We start from the raw sequence: 22,543 nt of genomic DNA on the forward strand, positions 1-22,543 counted from the left end.
TCCTCCTCCTCCTCCTTCTTCTTCTTCTTTTTTTTTTGCCTGCTTTAGCTTATAAAGAGAAGGCGGGGCCAGACTCACTCCTGAGAGACACTCTCAGCCTACTCTGCTGGACCAGCATTAATACATTCCGGAGGGTTGCGTCCCCAAAGATGGTCACTAAACTCCACTTTGAGTGTGTGTGCATGTGTGTGAGTGTGTGCGTGTGTGTGCACATGCATGCGTTCTTGGGAAGTTAGCACTGAGAAATAGGGCTCTCTTGGGTGAAGGGCAACAGCTTCTGTCAGGAGACAGTGACCTTGATTCCTTCGCCTTATTCGGACAAGTTATTTAAGGCTTTTGAATCTCTATAAACTGAGCTTAAGATGCTAGTGTGTCAAAAGGCAGATCACAAGTTCTCACACCGCACTGCTAAACTGAACACAGCCTTGTTGCTGGAGGGTCACATGACTCAGGGTACAACTTCATCATATGGAGTCCCCATTTCTGCCTACAGAGGGGAGAAAAATTATACCAGGGTTGAACGCTGCACCCAGAGCTCTTAGGTTGAGGACTGATCATCGCAGAGCTTAGTGAGTCTGGCTCATCGTTTGTTGGCGGTGATATGAGGCCAATGAATATAAACTCCGGTTTAGGAATCAGTATGCAGCAAGATATGGCGGTTGTCTTGGCTAATCCTTCTCACCACTGTGATCAGACTCCTGACAGGAGCAGCTTAAGGGAGGAAAGATTGAGGATTTTGTCAGTGATTTCTTTGCCACGCCCATTTGGGCAACCATGGTGGAAGGATTATGTGGCAAAGGTGAAGTATTGACTTTCATGGCTAACCAGGGAGCTGAGAAAAGGAGATTCAGGTGGGGTCCAAGGTAAGATATGGTCCCCAAAGATGTGGCCCTGGTGACCTCCAACTCAGTCCACCCCTACCTCTCACCAGCTTCCATCATTCCAAGCTATATATCAAGAACCCAACAAGAGACTGACCCACTGATTAGGTCAGCTCCCTTACAGGCTAATCTTTTCTGGAAATGCTATCACAGATATGCCCAAGGGCATGCTTTACTATCTCCTAAGCATGGCTCAGTTGTATTAGTTACTCATGTTGTTGTGGGGAGTGGGAGGGAGGATGACACACAGATAAAAAGACAAAAACAAAAACAAAAAAAAATGACCAAAAACAAGAAGAAAGGGTTTGGTTTAGCTTATGGTTCCAGAGAGATAAAGTCTATAAATGGCAAGGAAGGCAAGGAAGTAGAAGCAGAAAGCAGGAAGCAGAAAAATCACATGTCATCCATACACAGGAAGCAGAGAGAGCACAGGAAGTGGGGCAAACTGATAAACTCACCATAAAGCCCACCCCCCAGTAACATACTTTCTCCAGCAAGGCTGTACCTACTGACAGATGAAGGTACCCAACTTCATCAAACAGTGTTGTCTACTGGGGATCAAGTGTTCAAATATCTGAGCCAAATGTAGACATTACTTGTTCAAACTGACACACCAATCAAAGTGACAACCAATATTAGCTGCCCTTGTGCTTTTTGCTTCTCCCCCACCCTCGCCAACAAGAGATTCTAGAAGATAAGCTAGATTTTTTTTTTCACCTAGTAACTAACAAAACTCTTGCCTATCATTGCCATTCAAGTGTGTGCCCCACGGGTGAATGAGTGAGTGAGTGGAAGGCCTCTTCCACGGTGACTCAGCTTGGCTTTTGGTGTCTCCTTAGATCAAGGCAACAGACAGTGGGCAGCCAGCTCTCTCCACCAGTGTCCGACTTCACATTGAATGGATTCCCCAGCCTCGGGCATCCTCCATCCCACTGTCCTTTGATGAGCCCCACTACAGCTTCACGGTCATGGAAACGGACCCTGTGAACCACATGGTGGTAGTCATCAGTGTAGAAGGGCGGCCTGGCCTCTTCTGGTTCCACATCTCAGGTGAGGACCAAAGAGGACAAATCCTTCTATTTTTATATTCCCCCCTGGTGCAATATTCTCTCCCTCTCAAGGTCATGCTCATTGACATCTCCTCCTTTTGTTCTGAGTGGTGATCACCTCTTCTCTGGTTCTCTGGGACATTGTATAAAAGGGAAAACACATCTGTGGAGCCTCTTTTGTTATAGCTGAGACCTCAGGTGGACCCAGGGATTCCCCCAAGGATCCATCTCCTGAATCTCCTGAGTTCCACACCTTCCCAAAAAGAGTGCCACTATCTGAAGACCAGTCATTCAAGTCCTGGGCCATGGGGCATACTACATGTTCAAGCCCCAACAATCCCAGAAACAGAATAAATTCTACAGCAGCTTCTGATTTTCCTACAGGACTCTTCAGCCCCCACATCCCTGCTTTTTGCTAGATCACTTGATAAGTTGGACAGATAATGTAGCATTTTGGGGGGCCACCTAAGGAAATACGATCCAATCTGTCACCAGGTAGTTACCATTCCCAAATAGTCTTAGACTCTTGCTCAGCCTCTTCCTTGGATACCCACAGTCTTGACAGCCAAAGTCAGCTAAGATTGCTTTTACCATGTGCTCTAGATCTGTGGTCAAACCCAAGCTAGGCTAGAGCTGCCTAAGTTACTGGTGTTGTATCTGCTCCTTCCCTCCTCCAGATGGGGATAAGGACATGGACTTTGACATTGAGAAGACCACGGGCAGTATTGCCATAGCCAGGCCTCTTGATGCAAGGAGAAAGTCAAGCTATAACTTGACTGTGGAGGTGACGGATGGGTTTCACACAATTGCCACCCAGGTAAGAGGCCTTGGTCAAGAGCTCCTGTTTCAGAACGAAAGGAGAGGGGAACTTGGAGTAAGGCTATTAAAGGCTTTTGATTGATGTGAGGCTCCTCAAAGAAGTTGGAATCTGAGTTCTGGATACCAGTCTTACTTGATACACACTCCACTTCTGTGGTTGTGGGAGAATTTTTCCCCATCCTACATCTCTATATATTGAAAGAATTTACACAAACAAACAGTTTTAATTAAAGATAGTTTGCCATAAGGACTCCAGTGGGTATGAGAAATGACAGGTCATGGGGCTTTCAGCTTCTACTCTGACTGTCGTAGAGTAATGCCACTTCATACGCTAGAATTTTACATATTTTGCTTGAAGAAATGGCCCAATGAAATTGTTCTGTTTTGTTGTTGTTGTTATTGTTTGTTTTGAGACAGGGACTCTTCCTGTGGCTGTGGTAAGACATCATGACAAAAGCAGCTTAAGAAAGATGGGGTTGATTTGGCTCCCAGTTCCAGGTTACATCTCTTCAGTGCAGGGAACTCGGGCTGCAGGAATTTTGAAGCAGCTGGTCACATTCTATCCAAGTCAGGAGTAGAAAGCAATGAGTTAACACATGCATGCTAGAGTTTACTTGTTTCCTCTGCTGTTATATAGTTCAGGATCCCTTGCCTCGGGCATGGTGCCATATTGGGTTGGTCTTCCTACCTCAATTGATATAATTAGGATAATCCCTCACAGACTTGTCTATGAGACAACTAGTCTAGATAACACCTCCTTGAAACGCCATTCCCAGGTCATTCTACTTTGTGACAAGTTCACAATTAACACTAACCATCACAGGGACTTACTCTGTAGCCAGACTGGCCTGGAACTCATCGTATTGCCCAATATGGCATCAAACTCATGGTAATTCTGCTTCAGACTATCATCTACTACATTTCTATGTGAGCACCAACTTGTCCAGTTTAAATATATTCATTTTTTAAATTAGTGACAAAAAGATAGACATGGTGGTGTACACCTCTAGTCCCAACATTCAGGAAGCAGAAGCAGGAGGATTTCTGAGTTTGAGGCTAGCCTGATCTACAGAGAAAATTACAGGATAGCTAGGGCTACTCCGAGAAACCTTGTCTCAAAAAATAAAGAAAGAGAGAAAGAAAGAAAAAAAGGAAGGAAGGAAGGAAGAAAGAAAAAGAAAGGAAGGAAGGAAAAGAAAAAGGAGAAAAGAAAAAGAAAAAATATCTACCAGGCACCAGGTATAGAGGTGCACACCTTTAATCCCAGTACTCAGGAGGCAGAGGCAGTTAGATCTCTGTGAATTAGAGGCCAGCCTAGTCTATAAAGTGTGTTCTAGGACAGCTAAAACTATTATACAGAGAAACCCTGCCTTGAAAAAAAAAACAGCAAAATCTACTAGGCAGTTTGGTATCTGAAAGCTTGTTATTTTGAAATTCTACCTTACCTTCAATAGCTATTTACTAAGTAGAATGGCAGCTGCTTGCCAGACACTGCCAACAAAGATGGGAGGGACAGTGAAGTCCCAGCAGGCACCATCCCTGTGTCCATGCAGTCCAATCGGTCTCTTTGTGTCTTGTCCCCCTGCCCAGGTCCACATCTTCATGATTGCCAACATCAACCGTCATCGGCCTCAGTTTCTGCGGGATCACTATGAAGTCACGGTCCCCCAGGACACACTGCCTGGGGTAGAACTCCTCCAGGTCCAGGCCTCGGATCAAGACAATGGCAAAGGCCTCATCTATACCATCCACAGCAGCCAGGACCCTGGAAGTGCCAGCCTCTTCCAGCTGGACCCAAGCAGTGGAGTGTTGGTGACAGTGGGGAGACTGGACCTGCTCTCCTGGCCTTCTCAGCACATTCTGATGGTCATGGTGAGTAAACTCAGAATGGATGAGGAGTGAAATCTTATCTGCGTTCTCCTCACTTTAATGAAATACTCAGACAAAATCAACTTAAGAGAGAAAGTTCCCAGAAGGTCCAGTCCATCATGGAAGAGAAGACATGGCTGCAGGCAGGGAAGGCAGGCAACAGAAGCAGGAGGCTGGCTGGTCACATTGAGTCTGCCCTCAAGAAACAGAGGGTGAGCAGGAAGCGAGGCCAGGCTTAAAAGCCTCAAGACCCACCCCCATGACCCACTTCCTCCCACACACCTTCCCCACATAAAGCTTCCACCACCTTCCCAATCTCAGCAACAAGTATTCAGACACATGATTCTATGGGGCCATTTCACATTCAAACCCTACACAAGGAACTTGCATGCAGGTAGATAGAATGGATCGGTTATGTAGACATTCCTAACACAACCCCTGGGATAGTGGTGTGGTATCTCACAGCTGGCCAGAGCACCTTCTCTGAGGGATGCCTGGAGTGAAGCAGAGAAGTGGTCTAGCCAAGGAATCTCCCATCAGCCTCAGCTTTCTCTGGACTCACCCCAAATACCTACAACAGATCTTTGCCCACTCTGTGATTTTATTATGGCTGACCTGTAGATTCATGTATTATCAGATCTGGGAGAGACCCAGAGATGCTCCAGCCCAAGGCAAAAAGAAGAAAGCAAGCAAGCAAGCAAGCCTGTAGGCTATAACATTGAAGGAGGACTCACTGTCTGGGTCACATGCCGATCTTTCTGTGACTCTGAGAGTCAGAGCCTCCTTGAATTTTGCACACTACATTCTCCACTTACCCCAGCTCATACCTCTTACCCATACCTGCAGCCCACAGGGGAAGAAAGATTTGCTAACTACCACACAATTATTTTTGAGAAAGCCGGAGTGAGGGTTTCACCTCCTGTCTCAGGGTCAGGATTCTTACAAGCCAATTGATCATCCTCTGGGGATATTAGTGTACACTGAAGGATTCGAGAATTCCTGCCACCAAGAAAGCCCTATGACTTCACTGAGTTCAGTGCCTCCCAAATCTACGTGACCACAGAACTCATTAACGTGTTACCATCTTAAAGAGCTCGTAGTCTGAGACCTGCTGTGTTTCTGCCTCGTAAGTCTTTCTCCTAAAGTGGAAGTATCCATAGGAACAGCTAAGCCCCGCGATAACTAACTGAGATGTGTCTAACAGCATAGACTGGAGAAAGACTTAAAGGAATCCGCAGAAGTTAGGTAGCCTGTTCATTGGCATTCTGTCTCTTTGGCCTGACTCTGACCTTACCTCCTCTGACTCTGTTTTAGGTCCGAGACCAAGAGATGCCCATCAAGAGGAACTTTGTGTGGGTGACCATTCATGTGGAGGATGGAAACCTCCACTCACCTCACTTCACTCAGCTCCATTATGAGGCAAATGTTCCTGACACCGCTGCCCCTGGCACGGAGCTGGTGCAGGTCCGAGCTGTGGATGCTGACCGGGGAGCCAATGCTGAAGTCCATTATTCCTTCCTAAAAGGTGAGGCCCTGGTTGTGAACTTAAGGGATGAGACAAGGGTCTAGGATAAGGGTCAGCAGTAGAGACGCAACTCTACAGATTATTCAAGTACAAGCTCTCTAAGCAGTGACAGATGATGACCATTCTAGAACATTCTATGTGTCAATATTCTTCCAAAAATGGTAATTAAAATAGCAAAGGTACTCTCAAGTTATGGGGAAATTTGTGAATAATATGATTCAAGCCACTGGAGAACATATGAAATGTTTATAGAGCCTGTAAATGTCTTAGAATATGACTTCGTGCACTTGTGTAAGAAGGGAAATGAAAGTATGTCACCAGGGTCATGGCATCGTTTTAGGAGTAACTTTTATTTTCTGCTCAGATCACTTATTGGCTTGGCATCTGTTATATGATTTTCTTCCCCTAAAAACTGAGAATATCACCTTTGTTATAAGACTATTAGAATCCAAAGACAAATGTTTATGTGACATAAATTATAAAATGTGCAAATGCCAGGAGTTTCACGGTCATTGAGAAGCATCAGTTATTTGTTAATGTGGAGCACACTATTTGGGGGAGGATCCAAGTTTAGTGCTACCCACATTGATTGGGTTTCTCACCTGTAACTCCAGTGGGAGAGGGGATCTGATACCCCCTCTGCAGGCATTGCAATCACACACACACAAACAAACACACACACACATTAAAAATAAATAAACCTTTAAAAAATTCAAGTGATGTGACAAAAAGTGATAATATCCAGTATTCCACAAATTGCTAGTGATCATTTATAAGATACAATGCATAATTAATGACATCTTAAGCATTATTTTTCATGATGATATTTCACAGAAGTAGACACTACAGAAGGAGAAAGATAATCAAGACTTATTCACTACCCTCTCAGAGCATAATGCTAGTTGAGTGGATCTTTAAAAATCAGAGATTTTTACTTTCCCTCTTTTGGGAGAAATAGTTAATGTGGGGCATACATGTATGACAGGAGAACATTATAGAAAAAGAATATAAATCATGAGACATTCATTGTTTATTTTCTGAAATAAACAATTATTTCAGAAATGATTATGAAATAGAATCACATAGTTTATCTCAATTCATCTTATTGGTATCCCTCATAATGGAGATTTATTTTACAGATAAAGATTAGCTTTAAGGGGCTGGTGAGGTGACTCATTGGGTAAAGGTACTTGTCTCCAAACCGGATGACCTGAGTTCCCTCCCTAGGACCTGTATGGTGGAAGGACATAACTGATTGCCTCAAGTCGTCCTCTGACCCCCCCCCCCAAACACACATGATGGCCTTCAAGTGCCACGCACATCCAATATGAATAAATGTAACAAAATGTTGAAATATTAGTTTTAAATATTCTTTGGATTATAGAAACCACTCATGTTCATTTTTGAAAACACGGAAGATTGTATGAAAAAATAAGGTACAACGCTAAATGCCAACACCCAGAGATAACTGTCAGTGTACTTCCCGTCCATCTTCCCGAGCATCTTTGGTAGTATTGAGATTATAATGAGTCTATAATTTCATTCCCTGACTTCTTTATCTCAACAGTATAATATGAGAAATAGGTAGAATTCTATTTAGATAGTTAACTTAGGTACTCCTTGTTTCACTTTTGAGACAGGGTCTCATCTAGCCCTGGCTGCTCTGAAACTCACTATGTGGCCAAGGACTGAATTCCTCATCCTCCTGCCTTCTGCTCAAGTGCTGGGATTACAGGCATGCACCACCATGCCTGGCTATCTTAGCTACATTTGATGAGTGACCTAAGCCTGCTGTTGACTCATGCACCCCCTAGACCCCATCGTCCTGTGAGAAGGGTCTGAAGAGTGCGAGAGTCAGCTGGGAGATTTTATGATGAGGCTCAGCTGTTTGGCCATATAAAGCATGCATAATAGAAAAAAAAGGGAACTGCCTCCCTGCCTCCACATGGGACCTGTGCCTCTGGTGGTGACCAAACCAGGACCCTGTCACTCAGGTACTCCTACAGGAAGGAAGCACATACTTCTGGTTCCCACTCAGACTTCCTGATAAAATTCTGCTATAAGCCTCAGGTGGGTTTGAGAATTGGGTTTTTGTTGTTATTTAGTTTGGTTTTGTTTGTTTTGCTTTGTTTAACCAAAGATAGAAGATTGGTCTTAGGCCATATACTCTATAGTAAGAAATATCTTTTTATAGGGTTTAATATGATTCTTTGTTGTTTTTATGATAATCTTCTGAGTTATAGCCAAAATGATTTTCTTTTTAAAAAGATCAGTACGAAATTGCCTTCTAAAAACATGTTGAGTCTGGAGTGAACATATTTAAAGGGAAATATTCATGAAATACTATTATAGCATGATTGGCCAAAGGCTAAATATTGAAAAGAAATTGTCAAGATGATGTGAGACTGGCCACGATTAGGCGATCTGGGTGTGGTGGAGGCGCTGATGCAGAAGCCTCGTGGTCTGGCTATTGTGCATTTCCCCACTCCACTCGTGACTTTACTCTTCAAGTGTGGTGTGAGGCTTTCTAATGTGAGACCATAAAGGGAAGAATGGCTTTAGTCTCTGTCTGTGTTGGCAGCCTGACTCCATGTGTGCAGATCCACCTTTCAAGGTTGCAAGCAGAGCTATTGAAAGCAATTCAAAGGATGCCTTTAAACGGTTTCCCATATGAAGCTCTTCCTACAAGAGACATCAGTGAAATTCAGGGTGAAGCACTTACAAAGCGTTACAAACCCGTCCTTGGCTCCAAAGTCTTATTGATGACAGCTTCGGTTTGTCCTTCAAGTTGTATCCCAGAGACTTTCTAATCCTTGACACTTCTGTTTAGAAAGCAACTACGGTGGAGGCCTTCAGAACTGTGTAGTGTGCATTTACTCTACATATGATATACTAAATCCAGGGTGACTGAGATGCAGATTTTGTCCTGTTCTGTTTGGTGCCATGGCCTCATGACTGGCATAAGAAGCCTAGCTGGTGTCTCTTGAGAGTGTGGCAGACTTCAGTTTGTCCTATTCTGTGTTTCAGGGAACAGTGAAGGTTTCTTCAACATTGACGCCCTCCTAGGCACCATCACAGTAGCCCAGAGACTGGATCATGTCCACCACACAAGGTATACGTTAACTGTGAAGGCAGAAGATCAAGGCTCCCCCCAGCGGCATGACCTGGCTGTGGTGGTCATTCATGTCCACCCCTCCGACAACAGTGCTCCCATCTTTTCAAAAGATGAGTATTTCATAGAGATCTCAGAATCGGTCCCTGTTGGTTCCCCGATCCTCCTCATCTCTGCCACAAGCTCCTCTGAAGTCACCTATGAGTTAAGAGAGGGGAACAAGGGTGGTGTGTTCGCCATGAACTCCTATTCCGGCCTCATCTCCACCAAGAAGTGCTTAGACCATGAGAAAATCTCATCCTACCAATTGAAGATCCGAGGCAGCAACACGGCTGGCGTGTTCACGGATGTGGTGGCACTTGTCTACGTCATCGATGAGAACGACAACGCTCCTGCGTTCCTAAAGTCAACCTTTGTGGGCCACATCAGTGAAGCAGCTCCTCCACACAGTATGATCCTGGATGAAGACAACAGCCCCTTAGTGATCCGTGCCTCTGACAGTGACCAGGAAGCCAATTCCTTGTTGGTCTATAAAATCTTGGAGCCAGAAGTCTTAAAGTTTTTCAAAGTTGACCCTAGTATGGGAACCCTAACCATCACTTCAGAGCTGGATTACGAGACCACACCCTTGTTCCAGTTCAACATCTATGTTCATGACCAAGGAACGCCCATCTTATTTGCGCCCAGACCTGCCAAGGTCATCATCCATGTCCGAGACGCGAATGACTCTCCCCCCAGGTTCTCAGAGCAGATATACGAAGTGGCAGTTGTGGGACCCGTCCACCCTGGCATGAAGCTTCTCACGGTGCAGGCCAAGGATGATGACTCAGAAGTCACCTACAGCATTAAAACTGGCGACATGGATGAAGCTGTTGCCATTCACCCCCTGACAGGCCAAATAACTGTGGTTAATCCTGCTGTTCTGGGGTTTTCCCGGAAGCTCACCATCAAGGCTTCTGATGGTCTGTATCAAGACACTGCACTGGTAAAAATATCGTTGACCCAAGTCCTTGACAAAAGCTTGCAGTTTGATCAGGATATATACAGGGCAAGAGTGAAGGAGAACACAGTACACAGAAAGGCACTGGTGATTCTTGGTGTCCATGGAAACCATTTGAATGACACCCTTTCCTACTTCCTCTTGAACGGCACAGACTTATTTCATGTGGTCAAGTCTGCAGGTGTGCTGCAAACCAGAGGAGTGACATTTGATCGGGAGCAGCAGGATACTCATGAAGTGGTAGTGGAAGTGAGGGACACCCGGGTCCCGCAGCGAGTGGCTCAGGCTCTAGTTAGGGTCTCTGTTGAGGATGTCAATGACAACGCCCCAGAGTTTCAGCATCTGCCCTATTACACAGTCATCCAAGATGGCACCGAACCCGGGGATGTCCTCTTTCAGGTATCTGCCACTGATAAGGATTTGGGAGCCAATGGGACAGTCACATATGGGTTTGCAGAAGATTATGCCTATTTCCGGATTGACCCCTATGTTGGGGACATATCGCTTAAGAAGCCCTTTGATTATCAAGCTTTGAATAAGTATCACCTCAAAGTCATTGCTCGGGATGCAGGTACCCCACCCCTCCAAACTGAGGTAGAGGTGCATGTCACCGTCAGAAATAAATCCAACCCACTGTTTCAGAGTCCTTACTACAGAGTCAAAGTCCCTGAAAATATTACCCTCTACACCCCGATTCTCCACACACAGGCCCGGAGTCCGGAGGGACTGCGGCTCATCTACAACATCGTTGAGGAAGAGCCTTTGATGCTATTCACCACGGACTTTAAGACTGGTGTCCTTATGGTAACAGGACCTCTGGACTATGAATCTAAGAACAAACATGTGTTCACGGTAAGAGCCACAGACACGGCTCTGGGGTCCTTTTCTGAAGCCACAGTGGAAGTCTTAGTTGAAGACATCAATGACAACCCTCCTACTTTCCCCCAAATGGTATATACCACTTCGGTTTCTGAGGGCTTACCTGCTCAGACCCCCGTGATCCAACTGTTGGCCTCTGACCAAGACTCAGGACAGAACCAGGATGTCTCCTATCAGATTGTGGAGGATGGCTCAGATGTCTCTAAGTTCTTCCAGATCAATGGGAGCACAGGGGAGATGTTCACCATGAGAGAGCTGGACTATGAAGCCCAACAGCACTTTCACGTGAGAGTCAGGGCTATGGATAGAGGCGATCCCCCCCTCACCGGTGAAACCCTTGTGGTTGTCAATGTGTCTGACATCAATGACAACCCCCCAGAGTTCAGAGAACCTCAGTATGAAGCCAACGTCAGTGAGCTAGCCACCTGTGGCCATCTGGTTCTAAAAGTTCAAGCCCTTGACCCTGACGTGGGGGACACCTCCCGCCTGGAGTACCTGATTCTTTCTGGCAACCAGGACCGACATTTCTCCATCAATAGCTCATCAGGAATCATTTCTATGTTCAACCTTTGCAAAAAGCAGCTGGGCTCATCTTACAACTTGAGGGTAGGGGCTTCTGATGGGGTCTTCCGAGCAACTGTGCCGGTATATATCAACACCACAAATGCCAACAAGTATAGCCCCGAGTTCCAGCAACATGTCTATGAAGCTGAATTAGCTGAGAATGCAAAAGTGGGGACAAAGGTGATTGAGTTGCTGGCCATAGACAAAGACAGTGGTCCATACGGTACAGTGGATTACACCATCATCAATAAGCTAGCAGGGGAAAGGTTCTTCATAAATCCCCGGGGTCAGATCACCACTCTACAGAAACTGGACCGGGAAAATTCAACTGAAAGGGTGATTGCTATTAAGGTTATGGCAAGGGATGGAGGGGGGAAAGTGGCCTTCTGCACTGTGAAAATCATCCTCACTGATGAAAATGACAATGCCCCACAATTCAAAGCATCTGGGTACACTGTGTCCATCCCATCCAATGTCAGCAGAGACTCCCCTGTCATCCAAGTACTGGCTTATGATGCAGATGAAGGTCGGAATGCAGATGTCACCTATTCAGTAGACTCGACTGAGGACCTGGCTGATGAGATCATTGAAGTCAATCCCACCACTGGTGTGGTCAAGGTGAAGGAGAGCCTGGTGGGGCTGGAAAACAGGGCTGTTGACTTCAACATCAAAGCCCAGGATGGTGGCCCTCCGCATTGGGACTCTCTGGTACCAGTACGACTGCAAGTGGTTCCTAATGAAGTACCTTTGCCCAAGTTTTCTGAACCTCTGTATACTTTCTCTGCATCTGAAGATCTTCCAGAAGGTTCTGAAATTGGGTTTGTGAAAGCCGTAGCTGCTCAAGATCCAGTCATTTACAGTCTGGTTCAGGGTACCACTCCAGAGAGCAACAGGGATGGTGTCTTCTCCTTGGACCAAGACACGGGCGTCCTGAAGGTGAGGAAGGCCATGGACCACGAGTCTACTAAATGGTATCAGATTGACCTGATGGCGCATTGCCCTCATGAGGATACTGACTTGGTTTCATTGGTCTCTGTCAACATTCAAGTGGAAGATGTCAATGACAATAGGCCTGTATTCGAGGCTGATCCATATAAGGCTTTCCTCACTGAGAATATGCCAGGAGGGACCACAGTCATCCAGGTGACTGCCAATGACCAGGACACTGGGAGTGATGGACAGGTGAGCTACAGATTGTCAGTGGAGCCTGGGAGCAGCATCCATGAACTCTTTGCTGTTGACAGTGAGAGTGGCTGGATCACCACACTCCAGGAACTCGACTGTGAGACTCAACAGACTTATCGTTTCCATGTGGTGGCCTTTGACCATGGACAGACCATCCAGCTGTCTTCTCAGGCCCTGGTTGAGGTATCCGTCACGGACGAGAACGACAACCCCCCTCGGTTTGCTTTTGAAGACTATAGAGGCTCTGTGGTGGAGAACAGCGAGCCTGGTGAGCTTGTGGCCACTCTGAAAACTTTGGATGCTGACATCTCGGAGCAGAACCGGCAGGTGACCTGCTACATCACAGGTAAGGATGCCTAGCATGGACTGGGGGCTTTGGGGTACATTGAGAAAGCCTAGCAGGAGGCACTCTGAGATGAAGATGACACTTTTTAGTCATTTGTTCCCCTAGGCTCTCCATGGTCCCATTCAGAGACGTGGCAATGCCAGTTTTCACCCACTCTGCAGAGATACTGGGAAAACCCAACTGTGGGAAACTCCTAAAGTCACCCATGAATTAGAAAGTAGTTTGCAAAGAGGTGATCATTATTCCTTCAGGTGAGGAGATGGGATCAAAGGATCATACTATACCTACTTGTCTTAGTCACTATTCTCTTTCTGTGAAGAGACAGCACGGCTAAGGTGACTTCTTATAAAAGAACACATTTAATTGGGGGCTGGCTTGCAGTTCTAGAGGGTTAGTCATGATCACCATGGAAGGAAGCAGACAGGCATGGCACTGAAGCAGAAACTGAGAGCTTTGTTTCCTGCAGGTATCCAGCAGCAGGAGACTGGGCCTGGTGTGGGCTATTGAAACCTCAAAGCCCACCCCCAGTAACCCAGCACTTCCAGCAAAGCCATGACTACTGGTCCTCCCCAAACATTTCTGCTCCCTGACTGAGCGTCCAAGTCTGTGAGCCTAAGGGGCCATTCTTGTTCAAACTCCACATCACTGTTAGATGTCAAGGTCCCCAGTAATTGTGACTCATAAAAATTCTGGCAACTGCCCGCCTTTGCAGAATTGTGCCATGCCAAGGACAAGCATGAGAGAGGGCTCTTCACTAAGAGTGTTAGTCGTATCCCTCACTGCTGTGACAAAAATATGTGGTCAAAGCAATAGGAGTAAGGAAAGGCTTGTTTGGTTCGCAGCTTAGAAAGGGCTGCAATCCACAGTGGCAGGAAGACACGAGACCAGGTGTGTGAGGCGGCTGGTCACACTGCATCCAGAGACAAATGCTGGGGCTCTGCTTACACTCTTTTTTTTTTTAACTCAATTTTTGCCCCCTGTCCACAGGCTGGTGCTGCCCACATTCAGGGTGGGTTTCTCTCTCCAGTTAAACCTCTCTGGAAACGCTCTCACAGATACTCACAGAGGGTCATCTCCTGGGTGCCTCTAAACCCAGCCAAGATGAAAACGGAGACGAACCTTCACAGAATGTCCTTTTCTTCTCCTTCTCAGCACCATCCCCCCGCTCCCGTTCCATAAACATGGTTCACTCTGCCAACACAGCTGTTTAGGGGAGCATTGATGAGCCTGAAGTTCCAACCAAGAACCCCAGATTTCCTGAGACAGACAGGATCAGAACCACTTGGGGGGGGGGGGAAGACCGCTACGATCTTGTGACATCAGACACTGACAAACATCAAAGTCTTAAAACCCCGGAGTAAGAGAATAACAACAGACAGTCGGCTCTTATAAAAGCAGAATCACAGGGAAATCTTAGACTCTGAGGGAGATTCCATCTTTCCACACCCGTGTTGGGAAATGATCCTACGCCCTCCGTTTGGTGTGTGCCTTTAGCTGTGTATTTAACCCTAGAGTTAGCATCATTGAAATCTTTGCCCAGTGGGCTGCAGCATCGCAGTAGAGCCTAGACAGTTTTTGTACAGATTGAAATTTGCCTCCCTCGGACTTCCCATAATGCTTTCCTGATCACAAGGGATAGAAGCCTTGTTCCCCCTACCAGCCACATTTGTACTGGTACTTCCTGTAGAAGCCATCTCGCTTCACAGGACACCCTTCAAGTTAGGAGACACTTTCTAACTTGGCAAAACAGACTCGGTATAGAATTGTGGGTCTCTGATTCAGGGATGAAAATTCTGCCTTCCCCAGCAATTCTGAAAGAAGACTCAGGGGTGCAACCATCTAGGACACAGAGCCCAGTTCATCCCTGTTCTCAGTACCTGATAACTGCACCCCTTCTTTTTAGAGGGAGACCCCTTGGGTCAGTTTGGCATCAGTCAAGTTGGGGATGAATGGAGAATCTCCTCAAAGAAGACTCTGGACCGAGAGCACATAGCCAAGTATCTACTCAGAATCACAGCGTCAGATGGCAAGTTCCAGACTTCGGTCCCTGTAGAGGTCTTCGTCCTGGACATCAATGATAACAGCCCACAGTGCTCACAGGTGAGCCCTGGGAATGTTGTCAGGGGAGGTAGAGACAAGGAAGGTTGGGAGAATAGAGACAAAGTCTTGCTGATAGTGCAGTTCACAGCTTTAATCCCAGGATTCAGGAGGCAGAGGCAGGTGGATCTGTGGGTTTGAGGCCAGATTGGTCTACAGAGTGAGTTCGGGGACAGACAGGGCTACACAGTGAAGTACTGTCTTGAAAAACCACACACACACACACACACACACACACACACACACACACACACACACACACACACAGTACAAGCCCTCATTGGCTATCCCTGTCCATGCCTGCTTTGGCATCTTCTGAGCAGACCTTAGGCTGGTGTCCATAGGCAGCAACCACTTTGGGCAACTCCTTGCTTCTAGCCATATCAATACAGCAAACTCTTCAGGAATCGTGGTGTGAATCAGTCTCTTTACATATCATACAAAGGCCACTTTTGTGCAACACAAACCCAGAGGTGGAGTGATAATACATCTTCCTGCCACCCAGCTTAACAACCTAAGTTTGATCCCCAGGACCCACATGGTGCCGGAAGAGAACCAACTCTCGAAACTTGTCTTCTGACCTCTCTATATAAGCTATGGCACACACATGAATATACATATGTATGCACATACAAATCAATGCAATAAAACAGCCAGAGATTTTCCCTTTATGTCTATTTTTTAAAACAATAACTAGTTTTTAACTTTCAAGAGAATTTCCAAAACTAAAAATTTTAATTTTATAGCATCTCAACTTCGAATGATTTGTGTCTAGTGAAAATCTAGCCAGTACACACATCAGTGCACACTTATACATACAGATACACATCTGCACAGCTGGTCAGCTGCAACCCCTCCAAACACCGACAAATACCTACACAAATGAACTCATGCCCACATAAGCACATACCTACCTAGCTGCCACATTTGCTCACCATATTTGCAAATGTGTACATATGTATTTCATGCAACTATACCCATGCATATACTTGCATACATGCACACTTCCACTTGTTTGTGTTTGCAAATGCACATATAGCACCGTGCAGCAAACATGAATGTGTATACCCTGTCTCTTTTCCTTCTTTCCTCTCTTCTGTCACATAGAAGAGAGCTTGGGAGATTTGTAAACTGGGATCCCATATGAGCTCATGTTGAGTGGTCTCAAAAAGACAGCTTCGTTCTTGAGGAGAAAGGTGGCCATTGTTTTCTCTTTCCCATTTGATCATGCTTAGGACCTCCCTCTTCTTCTGTGCTGGAAGAGGCTAGGGTCAGGCTCAGCCTAGCCTTACCCTGGTGGCCCATAATGTCATCAAAGCCAAGGGAGGGAGAACTGAAAACTGGTCCCACACAGTCCAGGTGGGCACGATATGTCCATTCAGAGAATGCCCAGAGCCTGTGTTCACCTGCATCCTGAATGGTGCAAAGGAGGATGCCAAGCAGACACCAAATTCTCAGGGGCTCCAGTTGTTTCCCAGTTCCCAGCCACTGTGTGTCCTGCAGTGGATGGAGGGAAGGGCGAGGCAGTGGTAGAGCCACTGAGGTCCACCTTAAAGACCAGTGGTCTGTCCTGGGAATATGAGCAGGTAGGTGAACTTGGCAGCCTGGGATCACAACAGAGGCAGGGATGGAGGTTGCCAGAGCTTGACTTGAGACTCTGCATCATTGACTACCAGACCTGCCTCAGCCTTCCCTCCTCTCTGATGACCCATGATCCCTCCAAGTGGGCTGTGGTGGGTCCTTCTGGCCCTGGGCATTGACTTCGCAATGGTGGCTGCTTGTAGGCCATATTCTGACTTCTTATTAAATTTTTGTTGTTATTATCGTTTGTTTGTTTGTTTGTTTGTTTGGTGTGTGTGTGTGTGTAAGGACCAGAGATCCATATTGTCGGGTGTCTTTCCTTGGTCTGTTTCCACCTTTATTTTTGGAGACAGGGTCTCTCAGTGAACCTGAAGTTCATTGATTCAACCAAGCTACCCAGCTTAGGGCCAATGACCCTCAGGGATCTACCTACTTCTAACGCCCCTCCCCAGTGCTAAGACTGCAGGAGTTCTCCTTTCTACTTTTTATTTTGGTTCTCGGGCTCCAATTCAGATCTTCTGCTTTGTGACAGGTACTTTACCCATTGAGCCATTGTCTCAGCTCTCTCTTCTAGCTTTAAAAATAATGACATTATTTAAAAATAATGACATTATCATTGTGTTTGTGTGTCTGATGCGGGGGCAGGTAGGAGGATGCTCACGTGGAGGCCAGAAGGCAGCTTTGTGAGCCAGTTCTCTCCTTTCGCCTTCATATGGGCTCCAGGGACGAAGCTCAGGTTTTAGGATTGTACGGCAGGCCCATTGCCCACTGAGACATCTTCTCAGGCCTCTGGCTTTTAATCTCCATTTTCCTTGTATATCTCTTTAAAACAAACAAACAAATCAGGGAGTCATATAGCCCAGGCTGGCCTTAAATCCACTATGGAGCCAAAAATGAACTTGAACTCCTGACCCTACTGTCTCTGCTTCCTCAGTACTGCCTGGTGTCTCTCTGTGACCCCACCTCACTTTCCCTCATTGCTTCCTTCTCTGCCTGCCCTATCTCTGTCCATTTTCACTTGAGTCACTTCCCTGCCCACCTCCTTCCCTCACTCCCCCACCTCTGGATCTAAGCGCCACTACCCTCAGACGCCTCATGCTCAGCTTTCTGTCCTCAGCTTCTCTACACTGGCAGGGTCCGTGAAGACGTCACCCCTGGACACTTCATCTTGAAAGTTTCTGCCATAGATGCAGACATGGACACCAATGCTCAGATTACATACTCTCTGCATGGACCCGGGGCCCAGGAATTCAAGCTGGACCCTCACACAGGTAAGCCTTAGAGATGCGGAATGAAGCCAAGACCCTGTGCCTGTGCCATGGTGAGCTCCAAAGCCGGAATTCACTCACCCACCTGCTCACCCACTAGCAGATACCAGCATCTGGGGACATAAGAAAGGATGGATAAGTTCGCACTCAGCTCCTTATCATCCGGAGGGAAAGGTGATCACTGAGTCTGTGACTTGCAGTGTGCCAAGTTAGGAGCAAAGCAAGTCGGGTATGGTGGTTCACACCTGTAACCTCAGGGAGGAGTAGTGAAGGTTTAGGGCCAGCTTGGGGGTACATAATGAGTTCGAGACCTGTTCCCAGACAAACGAACATAGGAAAAGAGGAGGATGCTGATGGAGGGGAGACAGCAAGGTAGACAGAAGTTTGCTTAGGCTTAGGAGTCAGGTTGAAGAAAACCTCTTTGAGGAAATGTCATTTTTAAGTGAGCTTGAGCACACAAAGGAGTTAGTCAGGCATGTGGGGAAGGCAGAGATGGAGGATGTCCACAGGGTCTTATTTGGGGATGAGAATACATGTCTGAGTGTGCACAGAGAGTGGATAGGTACTGAAGATGCCCTGAAGATGTAGGCCAATGCCCTTGAGAGCCAATGGATGAATTAGACCAGTAAGTGCCAAAGTTGAGGGTGTACTCTCAAGATACACACATTGCAAACTGGGACACCGGCTCCCAGGACCTCAGTCCACCAGCAGCAACGCTCCTGAAAGCCTGACCCAAGGTAAGGAAAAGTTTGGTCGATGGGGACATATTGTCATTTGACCAGCTAGGGACACAGCAGAAGTAGAGAGTGGAGGCATTGCAGGGTGAACCATGAACAGCCAGGCCGAGGCTGAACTGTGGAGGACTGCTGGAGAGATGGGGAGGGAAGAGAAATACCCGCAGGCAAGCCCCTGTCCTGCTGCTGTAGGAAACAGGTGGCTGGTGGCAGCCAGGCACAGGAGCCAGCTGCCAATCCTCGGCTTCAATCCATAGCTCCAAAGATGACTCAGAGATTCCTGAGCAGGGAGGGGTAGGTGGTGGATGGGTAGTGGCAGAGAGAGCCGTGTCCCAGGAAGCTGTCTGGGTGGATCAGACACCACATTGTGCTTCCGTCCCCCTGCCGACATGTTAAGTGTTTCGTGAAGCTTGTCTTCTGCGGCTGCTGTTTGCTCAGCTGCAGCACTGCCCATGAGGACTTGAAAGAAAAACCAACTGGGCATTTTTTCAGACTATGTAAATGATGCATGCTCAGTTACAGGTTAAAAACCACCGCAGGTATCCCACAGGGTACTGCAGGAGTCAGAAAGCCCACACGATAAGGCCTCACAAAAGCCCACTCGGTGTGCACCCAGCCAGCCGGCCTTCCTACACATCTCCCCAGTCTCTCTGCCACTGTTCCTCTGATGTTCTCCCCTTGGTGACAGCCTGCGGGGGTTTGCAAGGAAGACTATAAAGTTGTCTTCAGTCATTCCTGGTTACACACTACATCTGTTTCATTTCTGTTGCTGTGATAAAATACCCTAACACCAAGAAACTTAAGGGAGGCGGGGTTTATTATTTCAGCTCGCAATCCCATATTACAGTCCGTTATTGTGGGAGCTTCAGATAGCTAGTCACAGCACATCTCCAGTCAAAAGCAACAAGAACTGTGTGCATGCGTGATCATTTGTGCTTAGCTGGCTTTCCCTACTCTCTTACGTAGTTCAGGAGCCCTGCCTAGGGAATGGTGCCTCCCACAGTAGGCTCGCTCTTCCCACGTCAGTTAACTTAGGACAATCCCTCACAGACACTCCCATAGGTAAACCTATGTGGATAGCCCCTCATTGAGATGCTCTTCTCAACCATGATTCCAGGTTGTGTCAAGCTGACAATTAAAACTACCATCACATATTGCTTTACTGTATGGCTAAACCATAACATATTAATCAATTTCTATTTGAAAAGCACATACGGGGATTTAAATATGCCACTATTATAAACAATACCTCAGAGGACATCTTTACACATGTATTTGCTTTTTTTTTTTTTTTTTTTTTTTTGAGAGAGTGTCTTAGAAAAGTTACAACTGTTTTGGAATTCACTGTTCAGACCATGCTGGCCTCTAACTCACAAAGATCTGCCTATCTCTAGGATTAAAAGAATGTACCACCACACGCACATATACATCATATATTTTTAGCATTGGGTTAATTATTCTGTTTTATACACACACACATAAATTCATTCCTACAAGTAAAATTTTGTTTTTGTTTCCCAAGAAAGGGTTTCTCTGTGTAGTCCTGGCTGTCCTGACTCCTGAGTGCTGGAACTAAAGGTGTGCACCACCATACCTAACACAAATGAAATTTTGGGCCAAATTTTTTAGAACATTTTCTATGTTCTAAAGTTGCCTAATTGGCCTCTCAAAATGTGCTTCTTTGTATCTTATTTCTGGTGGCCTTAGATCGGTGATGATGGTCGTGGAGTATTGTGGGAGAATTAGATTGTGGGTGCTAGGGCTTCTTCCCTGCAGCATGAACACAGTCCAGCTTCACTCTGCTGTGCTAGAACCTGTGGCTAGGATCGTCACTGTAATGTGCATGTGTGTCCTCTAGGCGGCGCTCAACCTCTGTCATTTCTCCTGGCAGGAGAGCTGACCACATTCACAGCCCTGGACCGGGAAAAGAAGGATATATACAACCTGGTTGCTAAGGCAACAGATGGAGGGGGCCAATCATGCCAGGCAGATGTGACTCTCCACATTGAGGATGTGAATGACAACGCCCCAAGGTTCTTCCCCAGCCACTGCACAGTGGCTGTCTTTGACAACACCACAGTTAAGACCCCGGTGGCTGTGGTCTTTGCCCGGGACCCTGACCAGGGTAAGTATGTGAAGGACTGTTGGCCACCTGCACTATGGAGCCGTTAGGTCCATCTAAGCGGAAGCGTTCTCTGTGTCCTCTGGGAAGGGTATAGACTAAGACCCCTTGATGAGTCTGTGACTACTCCAGGGTGGAAAAGATCTGTAGAGAGCTACACACCTAGAACTGTGGCAAGTGGCTTTAGTGGCATCTGAGACAGGCGCAAAGGATTACAGACCGTTTCCCTTCTGCCACTTAGATCCTCAGAACCTTCCTGTTACCACCAACGCCCAAAAGCACTATTTTCTCAAGGTCATTTTGAATATAGTTAATCAGAAATCTGCAAGCCAATTCTTCAGTTCATTAATTTACATAAGAAAGAAACTTTGAGCCGAGTCCATTATACTTATTAAAGTCCTTTAATCAAACAGTAAAGTTGAACTGTTTACACAATTTTCCTTTAGGTATGCTAAGCAAGCTGCCTACCACTGTATCAGCACCTTTTCTGCTGCTGTGACAAAAGTACCTGACAAAAACAGCTTCAGGAAGCAAGAGTTCACTTTGATGATTTGAGAAGAAATAGGTCCACCCTGGCCATAGGACATGAGGTGGCTTGTCATACTGTGTCCACATTCAGGAAGCAGAGAGCAGACAGGAAGTAGGGCCCGGTTATCAAGCCTCAAGTTTTGCCTTCAATGACCTACTTCCTCTAGTGAACTCTACCTTCACACGCTGGGTATCAAGTGTTCAAACACGTGAACCTATGGGAGCACAGTTCACACTCAAACCACAGCCACTGAGCTGTATCCTCAGCCCTAAGAGTCTACATTTTTATTTCAATGACTTTGTTTTCGTTCTTTGCCATGTGATATCTGCAAGGTCTTCTAGTGTGCTTTTGATTGATGTTTTTGGATACCATGGACTAGGTGGTTCAGGGCTAGAGGGATACTTGGAATCCCGGTGCTGGGCAGGGGGAGACAGGAAGATATTTGGGATTTGCTGGGCAACTGGCCTAACTGAATCAGTGAACCCCACACCAGTGGGAGACCCTGTCTCAGAAAAGATGGCTTCTGAGAAATGACACCTTAAGATGATGTCTAGCTTCCATATGCACGTGCATATGCATGCACCCCTGCACACACAGAAATATGCACACACCAAAAAAGAAAATAGAAGTTTATCTGACTTACAGTTATAGAGGTTGGAAAGTACAAGAATGTGGTACCAGCATCTGGGGAGGGTTTTCAGTTATATGACAATACAACAGAAGGCATTGCAGGGAGACCAGGGACAACTGTGGTATCTTGGCTTGGTCTTCTGCTTCTTGTGAAGCCACTAATGCCATCCTGGTAGCCACACCTTTATGACCTCATCTAGTCTCAGTGACTTCCCAACATCATCCACACATGAATTAGGGACCAAATTTTCGATACATGAACAGTGAAGGTCACATTCAAACCAAGGCACACAGTGAATTAGATCCATCATTGTGTTTTTGTCCCACACTGGACCAGTTATAGCATCTGCCAT

The 22,543-nt window shown here is 46.4% G+C and overlaps 1 protein-coding gene across 1 annotated transcript in view; it reads left to right on the top strand.

The window, feature by feature from the left end:
• Positions 1-22,543, top strand: part of Fat2 (FAT atypical cadherin 2) — a 59,800-nt gene that overhangs the window by 14,946 nt on the left and 22,311 nt on the right. The window contains exons 5-12 of the mRNA XM_005350047.2: positions 1,721-1,931; positions 2,608-2,747; positions 4,340-4,621; positions 5,933-6,143; positions 9,171-13,229; positions 15,133-15,329; positions 18,025-18,178; positions 20,801-21,034. Of these exons, the coding sequence (XP_005350104.1) occupies positions 1,721-1,931; positions 2,608-2,747; positions 4,340-4,621; positions 5,933-6,143; positions 9,171-13,229; positions 15,133-15,329; positions 18,025-18,178; positions 20,801-21,034 (5,488 nt within the window). The remainder of the gene's footprint in view (positions 1-1,720; positions 1,932-2,607; positions 2,748-4,339; positions 4,622-5,932; positions 6,144-9,170; positions 13,230-15,132; positions 15,330-18,024; positions 18,179-20,800; positions 21,035-22,543) is intronic.

This window comes from Microtus ochrogaster, chromosome 7 (genome assembly GCF_000317375.1).
Source record: "Microtus ochrogaster isolate Prairie Vole_2 chromosome 7, MicOch1.0, whole genome shotgun sequence".
Lineage (NCBI taxonomy): Eukaryota > Metazoa > Chordata > Mammalia > Rodentia > Cricetidae > Microtus > Microtus ochrogaster.